This window comes from Odontesthes bonariensis, chromosome 10, assembly GCF_027942865.1.
Source record: "Odontesthes bonariensis isolate fOdoBon6 chromosome 10, fOdoBon6.hap1, whole genome shotgun sequence".
Classification (NCBI taxonomy): domain Eukaryota; kingdom Metazoa; phylum Chordata; class Actinopteri; order Atheriniformes; family Atherinopsidae; genus Odontesthes; species Odontesthes bonariensis.
In genome coordinates, this window is record NC_134515.1 from 315492 (window position 1) to 339336 (window position 23845).

The 23845-nt window shown below is 44.7% G+C and overlaps 1 protein-coding gene across 3 annotated transcripts in view; it reads left to right on the forward strand.

Annotated features, from left to right (window-relative positions):
- Positions 1–2391: 2391 nt before the first annotated feature.
- The window catches only part of hdac6 (histone deacetylase 6), a 45907-nt gene continuing 24453 nt past the window's right edge, over positions 2392–23845 (forward strand). For 2 of the 3 annotated variants that reach the window (XM_075475859.1, XM_075475861.1), the window contains exons 1-6: positions 2392–2539; positions 12684–12768; positions 16325–16456; positions 17802–17887; positions 17973–18057; positions 20621–20661. In XM_075475859.1, the coding sequence (XP_075331974.1) occupies positions 12697–12768; positions 16325–16456; positions 17802–17887; positions 17973–18057; positions 20621–20661 (416 nt within the window). In that variant the 5' untranslated portion in view covers positions 2392–2539; positions 12684–12696. Of the gene's footprint in view, positions 2540–2632; positions 2746–12683; positions 12769–16324; positions 16457–17801; positions 17888–17972; positions 18058–20620; positions 20662–23845 lie in introns of those variants that run through there. The other variant, XM_075475860.1, reaches the window with a different exon arrangement.

Genomic DNA, 23845 nt, shown 5'->3' on the forward strand with positions numbered 1-23845 from the left:
GATAACGCTTTATAAACAAACTGAACTTTAAATTGTTGCTATTTCTTCAATTTATTGACTCAATTACAATCAATAATCATGAGAAACAGAAGAATGATCAAAGATTAAAAAGTTAAAACCTAAATTTCAGTTTATTGTGAACATGGTTTTATTTTTAGATAAAGTAGCACTCTTCGCTTTTTCTTAAAAATAATTTTAGTTTGTACGACGGAGTCTTCGGACCACATAAAAAAAAAGTGAGAATAATTAGATATGGCGAACGGCCCGCTGATGCATCCAGCGATAACCCTGCAACACACACTTCCAGCCATTCCTCCTCCACAAAAGCAGCGATTTCCTCCAAGTCTGCCTGGTTCCTTCTGCTGAAAAGATGCATTTTCTATTATTCTTTTTAAAGTCCTGATACTTATGACAATGTGATGCTGATGTGCCAAAAGAAGAAGTTTCTCCTTGTTTGTGAAACCTATACTAATGTACAAATCCACAAAATGCTCCACGGCCCTCATTTTAACAACTCTCCTATAAAACAACAGCTTAGAATGTATTGAAATGATTCTTTTTTTAAATGATTCTTTTTTAAATGATTCTTTTTTTTTTAATTCTTCTTTTTTAATTCTTTTCTTTTAAATGATTCTTTTTTTAAATTATTTAAAAAAAAATTAATTATTCTTTTTTTATTACTCTTTTTTAATTATTTTTTTTTAATTATTTTGTTTAATTATTTTTTTTTCAATGCGGCCCTAATACTCCGTATTTGAACAAATTTAATTCATGAACCAACTTTTGAAAACGTCCAATATGTTTTTACTCTATTATTTATTTATTTTATTTTTTTTTTTTAAACTTTATTGAAAAATTGGTCATTACAAATTCAAAAAACAGTTAGGTATTCATAGTATTACATTCATATATTGTTAAATTCAAAGAACATTACAATGCCAGGGGTCACAGTGTTCAAAATAATATATAAGCTTTGTTAAGTTAGTCCAGTAAAATATTATATAAAATGCATAGCTCAGTGGTCTTGATGGCTTTTTTGTTTGAAGAATATTGGATTGTTGTAAAGTATTGCTTGAGTTCCTTCTCAAAAATTAAAAATGATGGATTGTGATTAGAGAATTTGGATTTGTGTATGTGGTATTTTGCAAGTAGAGTAAGCAAGTTGATGAGGTAATAATGATCTTTGTTGATCGCAGGATAGGAGTGGAACCCAAACAGCACACTCACATATGAAAGAGACACATCAGACAAAACATTCAGGGAAATAAATGTACAAACATCTTGCCAGAAAGCACATGAAACAGGGCAGGACCAGAACAGATGATAAAGATCTTCCTCACATTGGTTGCAGAATGAACAGTCCACAGCAATGTCTTTTTTGTATCTACATAAAAATAATTTACAGGGATAAAATCTATGAATCATTTTAAAAGAAACTTCTTTAATCTTGTTTGTAATCAGAAATTTAAAAGGAAGGCACCAGATTCTTTTCCAGTTCAAGTCTGAAGTAAGGCTATTCCAGTGAGAAACTACATTTGGAACAGAGATTAAGTCTTTTTGAAATAAAGCACGTATATTACAGTTGTTATTACTCTTCTTCGTAGAAAAGCAAATCTGACCAACAGTAGTGACAGCAGGGTCTAATTCCAAAAAAGACAGTTCAGATGTAATGGAGCTTTAAGTAGCATAATCACACCAGACGGAACAGCGTCAAAAACAATAGCATATTCCTTTGGCGAAATGGGGATACTGTATTTGTTGAGAAATTCAGAGTAAGACATTAAAAAGCCATTAGAGTTGAGAAGCTGCTTGACTAAATAAATACCATGGTCAAACCAGTTTTCCAAAAATAAAGATTTTCTTTTGTATAATATATCTCTATTGTTCCAGATATAATATCTGTGAGGTGAGAAATTGTGCTTATAAATTAAAGTCCAAGAAAGAAGCATTTGTTTATGGAAATTAGAAAGCTTTAGAGGAATCTTTTCAATGCTGTAGTTGCAAAGTAAAATAAATTTAAGGCCACCAAGTTTAGAAAATAGGAAGTTTGGGATAAAGTTCCATGTTGAGGATGGGTTTTTAAGAAATTGTTTTATCCAATTTATTTTGAAGGTATTATTTAGGGTTGAAAAATCAAGAAAATTCATTCCACCGTGTTCATACGAGTTCCTTAGAACTGACTTCCTAATATAATGAATCCTATTTCTCCATACAAATTTACATAGCATATTATCAACTGCTTCAGCGGTCTGTTTGTTCACATCAAGAGACAGGCCAGCATAAGTCAAACGGGAAATGCCTTCTGCTTTGGATAGCAGGATTATTTTTACTCTATTATTGCTCATTTTATTTTGCTCTTCCTTTCGTCACAGTCGCGCCGCAGATCTGCACCATGACGTCATATCGGCGCGACAGCAGTGGTTCAGTTGTCGCTCCGAGAACAAAATAAACAAACGGGACCCTGAGCTGTCCGCCTTCAGCTGACCCAGGTCCACAGTTTGGATGCTTTCAGCTCGGACAGGATCGGAACCGGAAACCTGTAAGTCTCAGTTTAACCCGGAAATCCCCGTTTTTCAGCTAAGGAAGGCTAACAGGCTAGCTGACAGATGCTAAGGTTCGGTTCCGGTTCTTAAGTAATACGGACGTCAGTGAAGTCTTGGGTCCAGTTCAGATCTAAACCAGAACCAGAGCTGGACCAGGTTCACCAGTCAGTCAGCAGAATCTTCACTGATCAGTACAAGATCAGTGAGCATCATCACCTGTCTTTGTGGTTCTGTGTGGTTCTGTTTCGGTTCTGTGTGGTTCTCTGTGGTTCTGTTTTGGTTCTGTTTGGTTCAGTGTGGTTCTGTTTTGGTTCTCTGTGGTTCTGTTTTGGTTCTGTATGGTTCTGTTTTGGTTCTGTTTGGTTCAGTGTGGTTCTGTTTTGGTTCTGTTTGATTCTGTGTGGTTCTGTATGGTTCTGTTTTGGTTCAGTGTGGTTCTGTTTTGGTTCTGTTTGGTTCAGTGTGGTTCTGTTTTGGTTCTGTTTGATTCTGTGTGGTTCTGTATGGTTCTGTTTTGGTTCAGTGTGGTTCTGTTTTGGTTCTGTTTGGTTCTGTGTGGTTCTGTATGGTTCTGTTTGGTTCTGTGTGGTTCTATGTGTTTCTGTTTGGTTCTGTCTGGTTCTGTGTGGTTCTGTATGGTTCTGTGAGGTTCTGTGTGGTTCTGTGTGGTTCTGTGAGGTTCTGTTTTGGTTCTGTGTGGTTCTCTGTGATTCTGTTTTGGTTCTGTTTGGTTCAGTGTGGTTCTGTTTTGGTTCTCTGTGGTTCTGTTTTGGTTCTGTATGGTTCTGTTTTGGTTCTGTTTGGTTCAGTGTGGTTCTGTTTTGGTTCTGTTTGATTCTGTGTGGTTCTGTATGGTTCTGTTTTGGTTCAGTGTGGTTCTGTTTTGGTTCTGTTTGGTTCAGTGTGGTTCTGTTTTGGTTCTGTTTGATTCTGTGTGGTTCTGTATGGTTCTGTTTTGGTTCAGTGTGGTTCTGTTTTGGTTCTGTTTGGTTCTGTGTGGTTCTGTATGGTTCTGTTTGGTTCTGTGTGGTTCTATGTGTTTCTGTTTGGTTCTGTCTGGTTCTGTGTGGTTCTGTATGGTTCTGTTTTGGTTCTGTGTGGTTCTGTTTTGGTTCTGTTTGGTTCTGTTTGGTTCTGTTTTGGTTCTGTTTTGGTTCTGTTTGGTTCTGTTTTGGTTCTGTTTTGGTTCAGTGTGGTTCTGTTTTGGTTCTGTTTGGTTCTGTGTGGTTCTGTGTGGTTCTGTATGGTTCTGTTTTGGTTCAGTGTGGTTCTGTTTTGGTTCTGTTTGGTTCTGTGTGGTTCTGTGTGGTTCTGTATGGTTCTGTTTTGGTTCAGTGTGGTTCTGTTTTGGTTCTGTTTGGTTCTGTGTGGTTCTGTGTGGTTCTGTATGGTTCTGTGTGGTTCTATGTGTTTCTGTTTGGTTCTGTCTGGTTATGTTTTGGTTCTGTGTGGTTCTGTGTGGTTCTGTGTGGTTCTGTTTTGGTTCTGTGTAGTTCTGTGTGGTTCTGTATGGTTCTGTTTTGGTTCAGTGTGGTTCTGTTTTGGTTCTGTTTGGTTCTGTGTGGTTCTGTGTGGTTCTGTATGGTTCTGTTTTGGTTCTGTGTGGTTCTATGTGTTTCTGTTTGGTTCTGTCTGGTTATGTTTTGGTTCTGTGTGGTTCTGTTTTGGTTCAGTGTGGTTCTGTTTTGGTTCTGTCTGGTTCTGTCTGGTTCTGTCTGGTTCTGTCTGGTTCTGTTTTGGTTCTGTGTGGTTCTGTTTTGGATCTGTCTGGTTCTGTATGGTTCTGTTTTGGTTCTGTATGGTTCTGTTTTGGTTCTGTGTGGTTCTGTTTTGGTTCTGTTTGGTTCTGTGTGGTTCTGTATGGTTCTGTATGGTTCTGTTTTGGATCTGTGTGGTTCTGTATGGTTCTGTCTGGTTCTGTCTGGTTCTGTTTTGGTTCTGTGTGGTTCTGTTTTGGATCTGTGTGGTTCTGTATGGTTCTGTGTGGTTCTGTATGGTTCTGTTTTGGTTCTGTATGGTTCTGTTTTGGTTCTGTGTGGTTCTGTTTTGGTTCTGTTTGGTTTTGTGTGGTTCTGTATGGATCTGTGTGGTTCTGTATGGTTCTGTGGGGTTCTGTCTGGTTCTGTCTGGTTCTGTGGGGTTCTGTTTTGGTTCTGTTTTGGTTCTGTTTCGGTTCTGTATGGTTCTGTGTGGTTCTGTTTTGGTTCTGTTTTGGTTCTGTTTCGGTTCTGTTTTGGTTCTGTATGGTCCTGTGTGGTTCTTTCTGGTTCTGTCTGGTTCTGTGTGGTTCTGTTTCGGTTCTGTTTCGGTTCTGTATGGTCCTGTGTGGTTCTGTTTCGGTTCTGTTTCGGTTCTGTTTCGGTTCTGTATGGTCCTGTGTGGTTCTGTTTCGGTTCTGTTTAGGTTCTGTTTTGGTTCTGTGTGGTTCTGTTTAGGTTCTGTTTCGGTTCTGTTTTGGTTCTGTTTGGTTCTGTTTTGGTTCTGTGTGGTTCTGTTTAGGTTCTGTTTAGGTTCTGTTTTGGTTCTGTGTGGTTCTGTGTGGTTCTGTTTAGGTTCTGTTTAGGTTCTGTTTTGGTTCTGTGTGGTTCTGTGTGGTTCTGTTTTGGTTCTGTTTTGGTTCTGTTTTGGTTCTGTGTGGTTCTGTGTGGTTCTGTTTAGGTTCTGTTTTGGTTCTGTGTGGTTCTGTTTAGGTTCTGTTTTGGTTCTGTGTGGTTCTGTTTCGGTTCTGTTTCGGTTCTGTTTCGGTTCTGTTTCGGTTCTGTATGGTCCTGTGTGGTTCTTTCTGGTTCTGTTTAGGTTCTGTTTTGGTTCTGTGTGGTTCTGTTTTGGTTCTGTTTTGGTTCTGTGTGGTTCTGTTTAGGTTCTGTTTAGGTTCTGTTTTGGTTCTGTGTGGTTCTGTGTGGTTCTGTATGGTTCTGTGTGGTTCTGATTTGGTTCTGATTTGGTTCTGTTTTGGTTCTGTTTTGGTTCTGTGTGGTTCTGTTTTGGTTCTGTGTGGTTCTGTGTGGTTCTGTTTAGGTTCTGTTTTGGTTCTGTTTTGGTTCTGTTCAGGTTCTGTTTTGGTTCTGTTTTGGTTCTGTTTTGGTTCAGTGTGGTTCTGCTTTGGTTCTGTTTTGGTTCTGTGTGGTTCTGTTTTGGTTCTGTTTAGGTTCCGTTTTGGTTCTGTTTAGGTTCTGTTTTGGTTCTGTTTTGGTTCAGTGTGATTCTGTTTAGGTTCTGTTTAGGTTCTGTTTTGGTTCTGTTTTGGTTCTGTTTTGGTTCTGTGTGGTTCTGTGTGGTTCTGTTTAGGTTCTGTTCAGGTTCTGTTTTGGTTCTGTGTGGTTCTGTGTGGTTCTGTGTGGTTCTGTTTTGGTTCTGTTTTGGTTCTGTTTTGGTTCTGTTTCGGTTCTGTATGGTCCTGTGTGGTTCTTTCTGGTTCTGTCTGGTTCTGTGTGGTTCTGTTTCGGTTCTGTATGGTCCTGTGTGGTTCTTTCTGGTTCTGTTTAGGTTCTGTTTTGGTTCTGTGTGGTTCTGTTTAGGTTCTGTTTTGGTTCTGTGTGGTTCTGTTTTGGTTCTGTTTTGGTTCTGTGTGGTTCTGTTTCGGTTCTGTTTCGGTTCTGTTTCGGTTCTGTTTCGGTTCTGTATGGTCCTGTGTGGTTCATCTGGTTCTGTTTAGGTTCTGTTTTGGTTCTGTGTGGTTCTGTTTTGGTTCTGTGTGGTTCTGTTTAGGTTCTGTTTTGGTTCTGTGTGGTTCTGTGTGGTTCTGTATGGTTCTGTGTGGTTCTGATTTGGTTCTGATTTGGTTCTGTTTTGGTTCTGTTTTGGTTTTGTGTGGTTCTGTTTTGGTTCTGTGTGGTTCTGTGTGGTTCTGTTTAGGTTCTGTTTTGGTTCTGTTTTGGTTCTGTTTTGGTTCTGTTTTGGTTCAGTGTGGTTCTGCTTTGGTTCTGTTTTGGTTCTGTGTGGTTCTGTTTTGGTTCTGTTTAGGTTCCGTTTTGGTTCTGTTTAGGTTCTGTTTTGGTTCTGTTTTGGTTCTGTTTTGGTTCAGTGTGATTCTGTTTTGGTTCTGTATGGTTCTCTGTGGTTCTGTTTTGGTTCTGTTTTGGTTCTGTTTTGGTTCTGTTTTGGTTCTGTGTGGTTCTGTGTGGCTCTGTTTTAGTTCTGTATGGTTCTCTGTGGTTCTGTTTTGGTTCTGTTTTGGTTCTGTTTTGGTTCTGTGTGGTTCTGTGTGGTTCTGTTTTGGTTCTGTTTTGGTTCTGTGTGGTTCTCTGTGGTTCTGTTTTGGTTCTGTTTTGGTTCTGTGTGGTTCTGTGTGGTTCTGTTTTGGTTCTGTTTTGGTTCTGTGTGGTTCTGTGTGGTTCTGTTTTGGTTCTGTTTTGGTTCTGTTTTGGTTCTGTGTGGTTCTGTTTTGGTTCTGTTTTGGTTCTGTGTGGTTCTGTTTTGGTTCTGGTTTGGTTCTGATTTGGTTCTGATTTGGTTCTGATTTGGTTCTGTGTGGCTCTGTTTTGGTTCTGTATGGTTCTCTGTGGTTCTGTTTTGGTTCTGTTTTGGTTCTGTGTGGTTCTGTGTGGTTCTGTTTTGGTTCTGTTTGGTTCTGTCTGGTTCTGTCTGGTTCTGTCTGGTTCTGTTTTGGTTCTGTGTGGTTCTGTTTTGGATCTGTCTGGTTCTGTATGGTTCTGTTTTGGTTCTGTGTGGTTCTGTTTTGGTTCTGTGTGGTTCTGTTTTGGTTCTGTTTGGTTCTGTGTGGTTCTGTATGGTTCTGTATGGTTCTGTTTTGGATCTGTGTGGTTCTGTATGGTTCTGTCTGGTTCTGTTTTGGTTCTGTGTGGTTCTGTTTTGGATCTGTGTGGTTCTGTATGGTTCTGTGTGGTTCTGTATGGTTCTGTTTTGGTTCTGTATGGTTCTGTTTTGGTTCTGTGTGGTTCTGTTTTGGTTCTGTTTGGTTTTGTGTGGTTCTGTTTGGTTCTGTATGGTTCTGTGTGGTTCTGTATGGTTCTGTTTTGGTTCTGTATGGTTCTGTTTTGGTTCTGTGTGGTTCTGTTTTGGTTCTGTTTGGTTCTGTGTGGTTCTGTTTGGTTCTGTGTGGTTCTGTATGGTTCTGTATGGTTCTGTTTTGGATCTGTGTGGTTCTGTATGGTTCTGTCTGGTTCTGTTTTGGTTCTGTGTGGTTCTGTTTTGGATCTGTGTGGTTCTGTATGGTTCTGTGTGGTTCTGTATGGTTCTGTTTTGGTTCTGTATGGTTCTGTTTTGGTTCTGTGTGGTTCTGTTTTGGTTCTGTTTGGTTTTGTGTGGTTCTGTATGGATCTGTGTGGTTCTGTATGGTTCTGTGGGGTTCTGTCTGGTTCTGTCTGGTTCTGTGTGGTTCTGTTTTGGTTCTGTTTTGGTTCTGTTTCGGTTCTGTATGGTTCTGTGTGGTTCTGTTTTGGTTCTGTTTTGGTTCTGTTTCGGTTCTGTATGGTCCTGTGTGGTTCTTTCTGGTTCTGTCTGGTTCTGTGTGGTTCTGTTTCGGTTCTGTTTCGGTTCTGTTTCGGTTCTGTATGGTCCTGTGTGGTTCTGTTTCGGTTCTGTTTCGGTTCTGTTTCGGTTCTGTATGGTCCTGTGTGGTTCTGTTTCGGTTCTGTTTAGGTTCTGTTTTGGTTCTGTGTGGTTCTGTTTAGGTTCTGTTTTGGTTCTGTTTTGGTTCTGTTTGGTTCTGTTTTGGTTCTGTTTTGGTTCTGTGTGGTTCTGTTTAGGTTCTGTTTAGGTTCTGTTTTGGTTCTGTGTGGTTCTGTGTGGTTCTGTTTAGGTTCTGTTTAGGTTCTGTTATGGTTCTGTGTGGTTCTGTGTGGTTCTGTGTGGTTCTGTTTTGGTTCTGTTTTGGTTCTGTTTCGGTTCTGTATGGTCCTGTGTGGTTCTTTCTGGTTCTGTCTGGTTCTGTGTGGTTCTGTTTCGGTTCTGTTTCGGTTCTGTATGGTCCTGTGTGGTTCTTTCTGGTTCTGTTTAGGTTCTGTTTTGGTTCTGTGTGGTTCTGTTTAGGTTCTGTTTTGGTTCTGTGTGGTTCTGTTTTGGTTCTGTTTTGGTTCTGTGTGGTTCTGTTTCGGTTCTGTTTCGGTTCTGTTTCGGTTCTGTATGGTCCTGTGTGGTTCTTTCTGGTTCTGTTTTGGTTCTGTTTTGGTTCTGTGTGGTTCTGTTTAGGTTCTGTTTAGGTTCTGTTTTGGTTCTGTGTGGTTCTGTGTGGTTCTGATTTGGTTCTGATTTGGTTCTGTTTTGGTTCTGTTTTGGTTCTGTGTGGTTCTGTGTGGTTCTGTTTTGGTTCTGTGTGGTTCTGTTTAGGTTCTGTTTTGGTTCTGTTTTGGTTCTGTTCAGGTTCTGTTTTGGTTCTGTTTTGGTTCTGTTTTGGTTCTGTGTGGTTCTGTTTTGGTTCTGTTTAGGTTCCGTTTTGGTTCTGTTTAGGTTCTGTTTTGGTTCTGTTTTGGTTCAGTGTGATTCTGTTTTGGTTCTGTATGGTTCTCTGTGGTTCTGTTTTGGTTCTGTTTTGGTTCTGTTTTGGTTCTGTTCAGGTTCTGTTTTGGTTCTGTTTTGGTTCTGTTTTGGTTCAGTGTGGTTCTGCTTTGGTTCTGTTTTGGTTCCGTTTAGGTTCTGTTTTGGTTCTGTTTTGGTTCAGTGTGATTCTGTTTTGGTTCTGTATGGTTCTCTGTGGTTCTGTTTTGGTTCTGTTTTGGTTCTGTTCAGGTTCTGTTTTGGTTCTGTTTTGGTTCTGTTTTGGTTCTGTGTGGTTCTGTTTTGGTTCTGTTTAGGTTCTGTTTTGGTTCTGTTTTGGTTCTGTTTTGGTTCAGTGTGATTCTGTTTTGGTTCTGTATGGTTCTCTGTGGTTCTGTTTTGGTTCTGTTTTGGTTCTGTTTTGGTTCTGTGTGGTTCTGTGTGGCTCTGTTTTAGTTCTGTATGGTTCTCTGTGGTTCTGTTTTGGTTCTGTTTTGGTTCTGTTTTGGTTCTGTGTGGTTCTGTGTGGTTCTGTTTTGGTTCTGTTTTGGTTCTGTGTGGTTCTCTGTGGTTCTGTTTTGGTTCTGTTTTGGTTCTGTGTGGTTCTGTGTGGTTCTGTTTTGGTTCTGTTTTGGTTCTGTGTGGTTCTGTGTGGTTCTGTGTGGTTCTGTTTTGGTTCTGTTTTGGTTCTGTTTTGGTTCTGTTTTGGTTCTGTGTGGTTCTGTTTTGGTTCTGTTTTGGTTCTGTGTGGTTCTGTTTTGGTTCTGGTTTGGTTCTGATTTGGTTCTGATTTGGTTCTGATTTGGTTCTGTGTGGCTCTGTTTTGGTTCTGTATGGTTCTCTGTGGTTCTGTTTTGGTTCTGTTTTGGTTCTGTGTGGTTCTGTGTGGTTCTGTTTTGGTTCTGTTTGGTTCTGTCTGGTTCTGTCTGGTTCTGTTTTGGTTCTGTGTGGTTCTGTTTTGGATCTGTCTGGTTCTGTATGGTTCTGTTTTGGTTCTGTATGGTTCTGTTTTGGTTCTGTGTGGTTCTGTTTTGGTTCTGTTTGGTTCTGTGTGGTTCTGTATGGTTCTGTATGGTTCTGTTTTGGTTCTGTATGGTTCTGTTTTGGTTCTGTGTGGTTCTGTTTTGGTTCTGTTTGGTTTTGTGTGGTTCTGTATGGATCTGTGTGGTTCTGTATGGTTCTGTGGGGTTCTGTCTGGTTCTGTCTGGTTCTGTGTGGTTCTGTTTTGGTTCTGTTTTGGTTCTGTTTCGGTTCTGTATGGTTCTGTGTGGTTCTGTTTTGGTTCTGTTTTGGTTCTGTTTCGGTTCTGTATGGTCCTGTGTGGTTCTTTCTGGTTCTGTCTGGTTCTGTGTGGTTCTGTTTCGGTTCTGTTTCGGTCCTGTGTGGTTCTGTTTCGGTTCTGTTTCGGTTCTGTTTCGGTTCTGTATGGTCCTGTGTGGTTCTGTTTCGGTTCTGTTTAGGTTCTGTTTTGGTTCTGTGTGGTTCTGTTTAGGTTCTGTTTTGGTTCTGTTTTGGTTCTGTTTGGTTCTGTTTTGGTTCTGTTTTGGTTCTGTGTGGTTCTGTTTAGGTTCTGTTTAGGTTCTGTTTTGGTTCTGTGTGGTTCTGTGTGGTTCTGTTTAGGTTCTGTTTAGGTTCTGTTATGGTTCTGTGTGGTTCTGTGTGGTTCTGTGTGGTTCTGTTTTGGTTCTGTTTTGGTTCTGTTTCGGTTCTGTATGGTCCTGTGTGGTTCTTTCTGGTTCTGTCTGGTTCTGTGTGGTTCTGTTTCGGTTCTGTTTCGGTTCTGTATGGTCCTGTGTGGTTCTTTCTGGTTCTGTTTAGGTTCTGTTTTGGTTCTGTGTGGTTCTGTTTAGGTTCTGTTTTGGTTCTGTGTGGTTCTGTTTTGGTTCTGTGTGGTTCTGTTTCGGTTCTGTTTCGGTTCTGTTTCGGTTCTGTATGGTCCTGTGTGGTTCTTTCTGGTTCTGTTTTGGTTCTGTTTTGGTTCTGTGTGGTTCTGTTTAGGTTCTGTTTAGGTTCTGTTTTGGTTCTGTGTGGTTCTGTATGGTTCTGTGTGGTTCTGATTTGGTTCTGATTTGGTTCTGTTTTGGTTCTGTTTTGGTTCTGTGTGGTTCTGTGTGGTTCTGTTTTGGTTCTGTGTGGTTCTGTTTAGGTTCTGTTTTGGTTCTGTTTTGGTTCTGTTCAGGTTCTGTTTTGGTTCTGTTTTGGTTCTGTTTTGGTTCTGTGTGGTTCTGTTTTGGTTCTGTTTAGGTTCCGTTTTGGTTCTGTTTAGGTTCTGTTTTGGTTCTGTTTTGGTTCAGTGTGATTCTGTTTTGGTTCTGTATGGTTCTCTGTGGTTCTGTTTTGGTTCTGTTTTGGTTCTGTTTTGGTTCTGTTCAGGTTCTGTTTTGGTTCTGTTTTGGTTCTGTTTTGGTTCAGTGTGGTTCTGCTTTGGTTCTGTTTTGGTTCCGTTTAGGTTCTGTTTTGGTTCTGTTTTGGTTCAGTGTGATTCTGTTTTGGTTCTGTATGGTTCTCTGTGGTTCTGTTTTGGTTCTGTTTTGGTTCTGTTCAGGTTCTGTTTTGGTTCTGTTTTGGTTCTGTTTTGGTTCTGTGTGGTTCTGTTTTGGTTCTGTTTAGGTTCCGTTTTGGTTCTGTTTAGGTTCCGTTTTGGTTCTGTATGGTTCTCTGTGGTTCTGTTTTGGTTCTGTTTTGGTTCAGTGTGATTCTGTTTTGGTTCTGTATGGTTCTCCGTGGTTCTGTTTTGGTTCTGTTTTGGTTCTGTTTTGGTTCAGTATGGTTCTCTGTGGTTCTGTTTAGGTTCTGTTTTGGTTCTGTATGGTTCTCTGTGGTTCTGTTTTGGTTCTGTTTTGGTTCTGTGTGGTTCTGTGTGGCTCTGTTTTAGTTCTGTATGGTTCTCTGTGGTTCTGTTTTGGTTCTGTTTTGGTTCTGTGTGGTTCTGTGTGGTTCTCTGTGGTTCTGTTTTGGTTCTGTTTTGGTTCTGTTTTGGTTCTGTTTTGGTTCTGTGTGGTTCTCTGTGGTTCTGTTTTGGTTCTGTTTTGGTTCTGTGTGGTTCTGTGTGGTTCTGTTTTGGTTCTGTTTTGGTTCTGTGTGGTTCTCTGTGGTTCTGTGTGGTTCTGTTTTGGTTCTGTTTTGGTTCTGTTTTGGTTCTGTGTGGTTCTGTTTTGGTTCTGTTTTGGTTCTGTTTTGGTTCTGTGTGGTTCTGTTTTGGTTCTGTTTTGGTTCTGTGTGGTTCTGTTTTGGTTCTGTTTTGGTTCTGATTTGGTTCTGATTTGGTTCTGATTTGGTTCTGTGTGGCTCTGTTTTGGTTCTGTATGGTTCTCTGTGGTTCTGTTTTGGTTCTGTTTTGGTTCTGTGTGGTTCTCTGTGGTTCTGTGTGGTTCTGTTTTGGTTCTGTATGGTTCTCTGTGGTTCTGTTTTGGTTCTGTTTTGGTTCTGTTTTGGTTCTGTGTGGCTCTGTTTTGGTTCTGTGTGGTTCTGTTTTGGTTCTGTGTGGTTCTGCTTTGGTTCTGTTTTGGTTCTGTTTTGGTTCTGTGTGGTTCTGTTTTGGTTCTGTTTATGTTCTGTGTGGTTCTCTGTGGTTCTGTGTGGCTCTGTTTTGGTTCTGTATGGTTCTCTGTGGTTCTGATTTGGTTCTGATTTGGTTCTGATTTGGTTCTGATTTGGTTCTGATTTGGTTCTGTGTGGCTCTGTTTTGGTTCTGTTTTGGTTCAGGTGGGTCTCAGCCATGCAGTCGGGATCGGATCCTCCAGAACCTGGACTGAAGTCCGTCAGAAGATCTCCTCGACTCTCGCCTCAGGTGAGTCAGCTGACCCGTACAGGTGTGCAGACTTGGTTATGGTCCTCTGGCACGGGGAGCTTCTGGACCAGGATCTTGTCCAGTATGAACAGGAGCTGCCATGAATGGATGTGGGCCGGACCTGTGAACACAAACGAGTCACCTGCCATGTGAGCTGAGGTGATTCAGAATTCAGATTCAGAGGTAACTGGTGCTGGTGAATCACCACGGTAACTGATGCTGGTGAATCACCACGGTAACTGATGCTGGTGAATCACCACGGTAACTGATGCTGGTGAATCACCACGGTAACTGATGCTGGTGAATCACCACGGTAACTGATGCTGGTGAATCACCACGGTAACTGATGCTGGTGAATCACCACGGTAACTGGTGCTGGGGTGAATCACCACGGTAACTGGTGCTGGTGTGAATCACCACGGTAACTGGTGCTGGTGAATCACCACGGTAACTGATGCTGGTGAATCACCACGGTAACTGGTGCTGGTGAATCACCACGGTAACTGGTGCTGGTGAATCACCACGGTAACTGATGCTGGTGAATCACCACGGTAACTGATGCTGGGGTGAATCACCACGGTAACTGATGCTGGTGAATCACCACGGTAACTGGTGCTGGGGTGAATCACCACGGTAACTGGTGCTGGTGAATCACCACGGTAACTGGTGCTGGGGTGAATCACCACGGTAACTGATGATGGGGTGAATCACCACGGTAACTGGTGCTGGGGTAAATCACCACGGTAACTGATGCTGGGGTAAATCACCACGGTAACTGATGCTGGTGAATCACCACGGTAACTGATGCTGGTGAATCACCACGGTAACTGATGCTGGTGAATCACCACGGTAACTGGTGCTGGGGTAAATCACCACGGTAACTGATGCTGGTGAATCACCACGGTAACTGATGCTGGTGAATCACCACGGTAACTGATGCTGGTGAATCACCACGGTAACTGATGCTGGTGAATCACCACGGTAACTGGTGCTGGGATGAATCACCACGGTAACTGATGCTGGTGAATCACCACGGTAACTGGTGCTGGTGAATCACCACGGTAACTGGTGCTGGTGAATCACCACGGTAACTGATGCTGGTGAATCACCACGGTAACTGGTGCTGGTGAATCACCACGGTAACTGGTGCTGGTGAATCACCACGGTAACTGGTGCTGGTGTGAATCACCACGGTAACTGATGCTGGTGAATCACCACGGTAACTGATGCTGGTGAATCACCACGGTAACTGATGCTGGTGAATCACCACGGTAACTGATGCTGGGGTGAATCACCACAGTAACTGATGCTGGTGAATCACCACGGTAACTGATGCTGGTGAATCACCACGGTAACTGGTGCTGGTGAATCACCACGGTAACTGGTGCTGGTGAATCACCACGGTAACTGATGCTGGTGAATCACCACGGTAACTGATGCTGGTGAATCACCACGGTAACTGATGCTGGTGAATCACCACGGTAACTGATGCTGGGGTGAATCACCACAGTAACTGATGCTGGTGAATCACCACGGTAACTGATGCTGGTGAATCACCACGGTAACTGGTGCTGGTGAATCACCACGGTAACTGGTGCTGGTGAATCACCACGGTAACTGATGCTGGTGAATCACCACGGTAACTGATGCTGGTGAATCACCACGGTAACTGATGCTGGTGAATCACCACGGTAACTGATGCTGGGGTGAATCACCACAGTAACTGATGCTGGTGAATCACCACGGTAACTGATGCTGGTGAATCACCACGGTAACTGGTGCTGGTGAATCACCACGGTAACTGATGATGGGGTGAATCACCACGGTAACTGATGCTGGGGTGAATCACCACGGTAACTGGTGCTGGTGAATCACCACGGTAACTGGTGCTGGTGAATCACCACGGTAACTTGTGCTGGGGTAAATCACCACGGTAACTGATGCTGGCGAATCACCACGGTAATTGATGCTGGGGTGAATCACCACAGTAACTGATGCTGGGGTGAATCACCACGGTAACTGATGCTGGGGTGAATCACCACGGTAACTGATGCTGGTGAATCACCACGGTAATTGATGCTGGGGTGAATCACCACGGTAACTGATGCTGGTGAATCACCACGGTAATTGATGCTGGGGTGAATCACCACGGTAACTGATGCTGGGGTGAATCACCACGGTAACTGATGCTGGTGAATCACCACGGTAACTGATGCTGGTGAATCACCACGGTAACTGGTGCTGGGGTGAATCACCACGGTAACTGATGCTGGGGTGAATCACCACGGTAACTGGTGCTGGTGAATCACCACGGTAACTGGTGCTGGTGAATCACCATGGTAACTGGTGCTGGTGAATCACCACGGTAACTGGTGCTGGTGAATCACCACGGTAACTGATGCTGGTGAATCACCACGGTAATTGATGCTGGGGTGAATCACCACGGTAACTGATGCTGGGGTGAATCACCACGGTAACTGATGCTGGTGAATCACCACGGTAACTGATGCTGGTGAATCACCACGGTAACTGGTGCTGGGGTGAATCACCACGGTAACTGATGCTGGGGTGAATCACCACGGTAACTGGTGCTGGTGAATCACCACGGTAACTGGTGCTGGTGAATCACCATGGTAACTGGTGCTGGTGAATCACCACGGTAACTGGTGCTGGGGTAAATCACCACGGTAACTGATGCTGGCGAATCACCACGGTAACTGATGCTGGGGTGAATCACCACGTTAATTGATGCTGGGGTGAATCACCACGGTAACTGGTGCTGGTGAATCACCACGGTAACTGGTGCTGGGGTGAATCACCACGGTAACTGGTGCTGGTGAATCACCACGGTAACTGGTGCTGGTGAATCACCATGGTAACTGGTGCTGGTGAATCACCACGGTAACTGGTGCTGGGGTAAATCACCACGGTAACTGATGCTGACGAATCACCACGGTAACTGATGCTGGGGTGAATCACCACGTTAATTGATGCTGGGGTGAATCACCACGGTAACTGGTGCTGGTGAATCACCACGGTAACTGATGCTGGGGTGAATCACCACGGTAACTGATGCTGGGGTGAATCACCACGTTAATTGATGCTGGGGTGAATCACCACGGTAACTGGTGCTGGTGAGTCACCACGGTAACTGATGCTGATGTGCTTTACCTGCCGTGTGCTTTACCTGCCGTGTGCTTTACCTGCCGTGTGCTTTACCTGCCGTGTGCTTTACCTGCCGTGTGTTTTACCTGCCGTGTGTTTTACCTGCCGTGTGCTTTACCTGCCGTGTGTTTTACCTGCCGTGTGCTTTACCTGCCGTGTGCTTTACCTGCCGTGTGTTTTACCTGCCGTGTGCTTTACCTGCCGTGTGCTTTACCTGCCGTGTGTTTTACCTGCCGTGTGTTTTACCTGCCGTGTGTTTTACCTGCCGTGTGTTTTACCTGCCGTGTGTTTTACCTGCCGTGTGCTTTACCTGCCGTGTGCTTTACCTGCCGTGTGTTTTACCTGCCGTGTGCTTTACCTGCCGTGTGTTTTACCTGCCGCATGCTTTCAGGGCAGCAGCACTGAAGGAAACAAGGGAAGGAGAGAAGGAGGTGCCCTGCAGGAGGTGAAGAGGAGAGGAAGGATGGAGAGGAGCCAAGAGGAGCAGCAGGAGGAGGAGCTGAGCAGCCGGCTGCAGACGCTGGTGAGTAGCTCGGTGTTAGCCTGCGGCTCGGTGTTAGCCTGCGGCTCGGTGTTCGCCTGCGGCTCGGTGTTTACCTGCGGCTCGGTGTTCACCTGCGGCTCGGTGTTAGCCTGCGGCTCAGTGTTTACCTGCGGCTCGGTGTTCACCTGCGGCTCGGTGTTAGCCTGCGGCTCAGTGTTCACCTGCGGCTCAGTGTTCACCTGCGGCTCGGTGTTAGCCTGCGGCTCAGTGTTCACCTGCGGCTCAGTGTTCACCTGCAGCTCAGGTGTTAGCCTGCGGCTCAGTGTTCACCTGCGGCTCAGGTGTTAGCCTGCGGCTCAGTGTTCACCTGCGGCTCAGGTGTTCGCCTGCGGCTCAGTGTTCACCTGCAGCTCAGGTGTTAGCCTGCGGCTCGGTGTTCGCCTGCGGCTCAGTGTTCACCTGCAGCTCAGGTGTTAGCCTGCGGCTCAGTGTTCACCTGCGGCTCAGTGTTCACCTGCAGCTCAGGTGTTAGCCTGCGGCTCGGTGTTCACCTGCGGCTCAGGTGTTCGCCTGCGGCTCAGTGTTCACCTGCAGCTCAGGTGTTCGCCTGCGGCTCAGTGTTCACCTGCAGCTCAGGTGTTAGCCTGCGGCTCGGTGTTCACCTGCGGCTCGGTGTTCACCTGCAGCTCAGGTGTTAGCCTGCGGCTCGGTGTTCACCTGCGGCTCGGTGTTCACCTGCGGCTCGGTGTTAGCCTGCGGCTCAGTGTTCACCTGCAGCTCAGGTGTTAGCCTGCGGCTCAGTGTTCACCTGCAGCTCAGGTGTTAGCCTGCGGCTCAGTGTTCACCTGCGGCTCAGTGTTCACCTGCAGCTCAGGTGTTAGCCTGCGGCTCAGTGTTCACCTGCGGCTCGGTGTTCACCTGCGGCTCGGTGTTAGCCTGCGGCTCAGTGTTCACCTGCAGCTCAGGTGTTAGCCTGCGGCTCAGTGTTCACCTGCAGCTCAGGTGTTAGCCTGCGGCTCAGTGTTCACCTGCAGCTCAGGTGTTAGCCTGCGGCTCAGTGTTCACCTGCAGCTCAGGTGTTAGCCTGCGGCTCAGTGTTCACCTGCAGCTCAGGTGTTAGCCTGCGGCTCAGTGTTCACCTGCGGCTCAGTGTTCACCTGCAGCTCAGGTGTTAGCCTGCGGCTCAGTGTTCACCTGCAGCTCAGGTGTTAGCCTGCGGCTCAGTGTTCACCTGCGGCTCGGTGTTAGCCTGCGGCTCAGTGTTCACCTGCGGCTCGGTGTTCGCCTGCGGCTCAGTGTTCGCCTGCGGCTCGGTGTTCACCTGCAGCTCAGGTGTTCTCAGGTGTTTCTGGCCCCGGTTCAACATGATGACGTGTGTGTGCAGGACCTGTGCGGCAGCTCTGCAGCCAGTGGAACGGGGCTGGTTTACTCTGAGATCTTCACGCTCCATCAGAACCTGTGGGAGCCCAGGTAAGAGCAGGTTCTGCAGATCAGCTGACCCAGTCTGAGCCCAGCCTGAGAACATGATGGACTCACCTGTTGTTTTGTTTTTCAGTCATCCAGAGAGTCCTGACCGAGTGAAGTCCATCAGGGCGGAGCTGGAGAGGCAGCAGCTGCTGGAGCGCTGCGTCACCGTGGAGGTCAGAGCTGTGTGTGATCCAGCTGTGTGTGTGGGATCCAGCTGTGTGTGTGGGATCCAGCTGTGTGTGTGGGATCCAGCTGTGTGTGTGGGATCCAGCTGTCTGTGATCCAGCTGTGTGTGTGGGATCCAGCTGTCTGTGATCCAGCTGTGTGTGTGGGATCCAGCTGTGTGTGTGTGATCCAGCTGTGTGTGATCCAGCTGTGTGTGTGGGATCCAGCTGTCTGTGATCCAGCTGTGTGTGTGGGATCCAGCTGTGTGTGTGTGATCCAGCTGTGTGTGATCCAGCTGTGTGTGATTCAGCTGTGTGTGTGGGATCCAGCTGTCTGTGATCCAGCTGTGTGTGATCCAGCTGTGTGTGATTCAGCTGTGTGTGTGGGATCCAGCTGTGTGTGTGTGATCCAGCTGTGTGTGATCCAGCTGTGTGTGATCCAGCTGTGTGTGATTCAGCTGTGTGTGTGGGATCCAGCTGTCTGTGATCCAGCTGTGTGTGATCCAGCTGTGTGTGATCCAGCTGTGTGTGATCCAGCTGTGTGTGATTCAGCTGTGTGTGTGGGATCCAGCTGTCTGTGATCCAGCTGTGTGGGATCCAGCTGTGTGTGTGATCCAGCTGTGTGGGATCCAGCTGTGTGTGTGATCCAGCTGTCTGTGATCCAGCTGTGTGGGATCCAGCTGTGTGTGTGATCCAGCTGTGTGGGATCCAGCTGTGTGTGTGTGATCCAGCTGTGTGTGATTCAGCTGTGTGTGATCCAGCTGTGTGTGATTCAGCTGTGTGTGATTCAGCTGTGTGTGACCCAGCTGTGTGTGTGTGATCCAGCTGTGTGTGATCCAGCTGTGTGTGTGTGATCCAGCTGTGTGTGTGTGATCCAGCTGTGTGTGATCCAGCTGTGTGTGTGTGATCCAGCTGTGTGTGACCCAGCTGTGTGTGTGTGATCCAGCTGTGTGTGACCCAGCTGTGTGTGTGTGATCCAGCTGTGTGTGATCCAGCTGTGTGTGATCCAGCTGTGTGTGATTCAGCTGTGTGTGTGGGATCCAGCTGTCTGTGATCCAGCTGTGTGGGATCCAGCTGTGTGTGTGATCCAGCTGTGTGGGATCCAGCTGTGTGTGTGTGATCCAGCTGTGTGTGATTCAGCTGTGTGTGACCCAGCTGTGTGTGATCCAGCTGTGTGTGACCCAGCTGTGTGTGTGTGATCCAGCTGTGTGTGATCCAGCTGTGTGTGATTCAGCTGTGTGTGTGGGATCCAGCTGTCTGTGATCCAGCTGTGTGTGTGTGATCCAGCTGTGTGTGATCCAGCTGTCTGTGATCCAGCTGTGTGTGTGTGATCCAGCTGTGTGTGATCCAGCTGTGTGTGTGTGATCCAGCTGTGTGTGTGGGATCCAGCTGTCTGTGATCCAGCTGTGTGGGATCCAGCTGTGTGTGTGATCCAGCTGTGTGGGATCCAGCTGTGTGTGTGTGATCCAGCTGTGTGTGATTCAGCTGTGTGTGATCCAGCTGTGTGTGATTCAGCTGTGTGTGATTCAGCTGTGTGTGATTCAGCTGTGTGTGATTCAGCTGTGTGTGATCCAGCTGTGTGTGATTCAGCTGTGTGTGACCCAGCTGTGTGTGATCCAGCTGTGTGTGACCCAGCTGTGTGGGATCCAGATGTGTGTGTGTGATCCAGCTGTGTGTGATTCAGCTGTGTGTGATCCAGCTGTGTGTGATCCAGCTGTGTGTGATCCAGCTGTGTGTGATTCAGCTGTGTGTGATCCAACTGTGTGTGATTCAGCTGTGTGTGATCCAGCTGTGTGTGACCCAGCTGTGTGGGATCCAGATGTGTGTGTGTGATCCAGCTGTGTGTGACCCAGCTGTGTGGGATCCAGATGTGTGTGTGTGATCCAGCTGTGTGTGATCCAACTGTGTGTGATTCAGCTGTGTGTGATCCAGCTGTGTGTGACCCAGCTGTGTGTGATCCAGCTGTGTGTGACCCAGCTGTGTGGGATCCAGATGTGTGTGTGTGATCCAGCTGTGTGTGATCCAGCTGTGTGTGATTCAGCTGTGTGTGATCCAACTGTGTGTGATTCAGCTGTGTGTGTGTGTGATCCAGCTGTGTGTGTGTGATCCAGCTGTGTGTGATCCAGCTGTGTGTGATCCAGCTGTGTGTGGGATCCAGCTGTGTGTGATTCAGCTGTGTGTGATCCAGCTGTGTGTGTGGGATCCAGCTGTGTGGGATCCAGCTGTGTGTGTGATCCAGCTGTGTGTGGGATCCAGCTGTGTGGGATCCAGCTGTGTGGGATCCAGCTGTGTGGGATCCAGCTGTGTGTGTGATCCAGCTGTGTGTGTGATCCAGCTGTGTGTGTGGGATCCAGCTGTGTGTGATCCAGCTGTGTGTGTGATCCAGCTGTGTGTGTGGGATCCAGCTGTGTGTGATCCAGCTGTGTGTGTGGGATCCAGCTGTGTGGGATCCAGCTGTGTGGGATCCAGCTGTGTGGGATCCAGCTGTTGGGATCCAGCTGTGTGTGATCCAGATGTTGGGATCCAGCTGTGTGTGTATGTGTGTTCACTGAGTGACAACTTTGTGTTTCAGCCCAGAGAAGCTGCAGAAGAAGAGCTGCTGCTCGCTCACACGTGAGTTCACCAATCAACAAGCCTGATTACAAACATCCTGTTTTTGTTGTGTTGTTGTTGTTGTCTCGTTGTTGTCCCGTTGTTGTTGTCCTGTTGTTTTCTTATTGTTGTTGTTGTTGTCCCATTGTTGTTGTTGTTTGTCTGATGTTGTTGTTTTCTTGTTTTTGTCCCATTGTTGTTGTTGTTGTTTGTATGATGTTGTTGTTTTCTTGTTGTTGTCCCGTTGTTGTCCTATTGTTGTTGTCCCATTGTTGTTGTTGTTTGTATGATGTTGTTGTTTTCTTTTTGTTGTCCCGTTGTTGTTGTCCCGTTGTTTTCTTATTGTTGTTGTTTTCCTGTTGTTGTCCCATTGTTGTTGTTGTCCGTTGTTGTCCTGTTGTTGTTCTTTTCCTGTTGTTGTCCCCTTGTTGTCCCGTTGTTGTTGTCCCGTTGTTTTCTTATTGTTGTTGTTTGTCTGTTGTTGTTGTTTTCCTGTTGTTGTCCCGTTGTTGTTGTTCTGTTGTTTTCTTATTGTTGTTGTCCCGTTGTTGTTGTTTGTATTATGTTGTTGTTTTCTTGTTGTTGTCCCGTTGTTGTTGTTGTCCGTTGTTGTCCTGTTGTTGTTCTTTTCCTGTTGTTGTCCCATTGTTGTCCCGTTGTTGTTGTCTCGTTGTTTTCTTATTGTTGTTGTTTGTCTGTTGTTGTTCTTTTCCTGTTGTCCCCTTGTTGTCCCGTTGTTGTTGTTCTGTTGTTTTCTTATTGTTGTTGTCCCGTTGTTGTTGTTGTTTGTATTATGTTGTTGTTTTCTTGTTGTTGTTTTCCTGTTGTTTTCCCGTTGTTGTTGTTGTCCCGTTGTTGTTTTCCCCTTGTTTTCTTATTGTTGTTGCTTGTGTGTTGTTGTTTTCCTGTTGTTGTCCCGTTGTTGTTGTTGTTGTTTGTATTATGTTATTGTTTTCTTGTTGTTGTCCCGTTGTTGTTGTCCTGTTGTATTCTTATTGTTTGTTGTTGTCCCGTTGTTGTTGTTGTTTGTCTGATGTTGTTGTTTTCTTGTTGTTGTCCCGTTGTTGTTGTTTGTATGATGTTGTTGTGTTCTTGTTGTTTTCTTATTGTTGTTGTTTTCCTGTTGTTGTCCCGTTGTTGTTGTTGTCCTGTTGTTGTTCTTTTCCTGTTGTTGTCCCCTTGTTGTCCCGTTGTTGTTGTCCCGTTGTTTTCTTATTGTTTTTGTTTGTCTGTTGTTGTTGTTTTCCTGTTGTTGTCCCGTTGTTGTTGTTGTTTGTATGATGCTGTTTTCTTGTTGTTGTCCCGTTTTTGTTGTCCCGTTGTTTTCTTATTGTTCTTGTTTTCCTGTTGTTGTCCCGTTGTTTTTTTCCATTGTTGTCCTGTTGTTGTTCTTTTCCTGTTGTTGTCCCCTTGTTGTCCCGTTGTTCTTGTCCCGTTGTTTTCTTATTGTTGTTGTTTGTCTGTTGTTGTTTTCCTGTTGTTGTCCCGTTGTTGTTGTTTTCCTGTTGTTGTCCCCTTGTTGTCCCGTTGTTTTCTTATTGTTGTTGTTTGTCTGTTGTTGTTGTTTTCCTGTTGTTGTCCCGTTGTTGTTGTTGTTTGTATGATGTTTTTGTTTTCTTGTTGTTGTCCCGTTGTTGTTGTTTGTATGATGTTGTTGTTTTCTTGTTGTTGTCCCGTTGTATTTGTCCCGTTGTTTTCTTATTGTTGTTGTTTTCCTGTTGTTGTCCCTTTGTTGTTGTTGTCCGTTGTTGTCCTGTTGTTGTTCTTTTCCTGTTGTTGTCCCCTTGTTGACCTGTTGTTGTTGTCCCGTTGTTTTCTTATTGTTGTTGTTTTTATGATATTGTTGTTTTCTTGTTGTTGTCCCGTTGTTGTTGTCCTATTGTTTTCTTATTGTTGTTCCGTTGTTGTTATTGTTTTTTCTGATGTTGTTGTTTTCTTGTTGTTGTCCCGTTGTTGTCTTATTGTTGTTGTTGTTGTTGTCCCGTTGTTGTTGCTTGTATGATGTTGTTGTTTTCTTGTTGTTGTCCCGTTGTTGTTGTCCCGTTGTTTTCTTATTGTTGTTGTTTTCCTATTGTTGTTGTTGTTGTCCGTTGTTGTCCTGTTGTTGTTCGTTTCCTGTTGTTGTCCCGTTGTTGTTGTTTTCCTGTTGTTGTCCCCTTGTTGTCCCGTTTTTTTCTTATTGTTGTTGTTTGTCTGTTGTTGTTGTTTTCCTGTTGTTGTACCGTTGTTGTTGTTGTTTGTATGATGTTGTTGTTTTCTTGTTGTTGTCCCGTTGTTGTTGTTGTTTGTATGATGTTGTTGTTTTCTTGTTGTTGTCCCGTTGTATTTGTCCCGTTGTTTTCTTATTGTTGTTGTTTTCCTGTTGTTGTCCCTTTGTTGTTGTTGTCCGTTGTTGTCCTGTTGTTGTTCTTTTCCTGTTGTTGTCCCCTTGTTGACCTGTTGTTGTTGTCCCGTTGTTTTCTTATTGTTGTTGTTTGTATGATATTGTTGTTTTCTTGTTGTTGTCCCGTTGTTGTTGTCCTATTGTTTTCTTATTGTTGTTCCGTTGTTGTTATTGTTTTTTCTGATGTTGTTGTTTTCTTGTTGTTGTCCCGTTGTTGTCTTATTGTTGTTGTTGTTGTCCCGTTGTTGTTGCTTGTATGATGTTGTTGTTTTCTTGTTGTTGTCCCGTTGTTGTTGTCCCGTTGTTTTCTTATTGTTGTTGTTTTCCTGTTGTTGTTTTTGTTGTCCGTTGTTTTCCTGTTGTTGTCCACTTGTTGTCCCGTTGTTTTCTTATTGTTGTTGTTTGTCTCTTGTTGTTGTTTTCCTGTTGTCCCGTTGCTGTTGTTCTGTTGTTTTCTTATTGTTGTTGTCCCGTTGTTGTTATTGTTTGTATGATGTTGTTGTTTTCCTGTTGTTGTCCCGTTGTTGTTGTCCGTTGTTGTCCCCTTGTTGTCCCGTTGTTTTCTTATTGTTTTTGTTTGTCTGTTGTTGTTGTCCCGTTGTTTTCTTATTGTTTTTGTTTGTCTGTTGTTGTTGTTTTCCTGTTGTTGTCCCGTTGTTGTTGTTGTTTGTATGATGTTGTTTTCTTGTTGTTGTCCCGTTTTTGTTGTCCCGTTGTTTTCTTATTGTTCTTGTTGTTTTTTTCCATTGTTGTCCTGTTGTTGTTCTTTTCCTGTTGTTGTCCCCTTGTTGTCCCGTTGTTCTTGTCCCGTTGTTTTCTTAT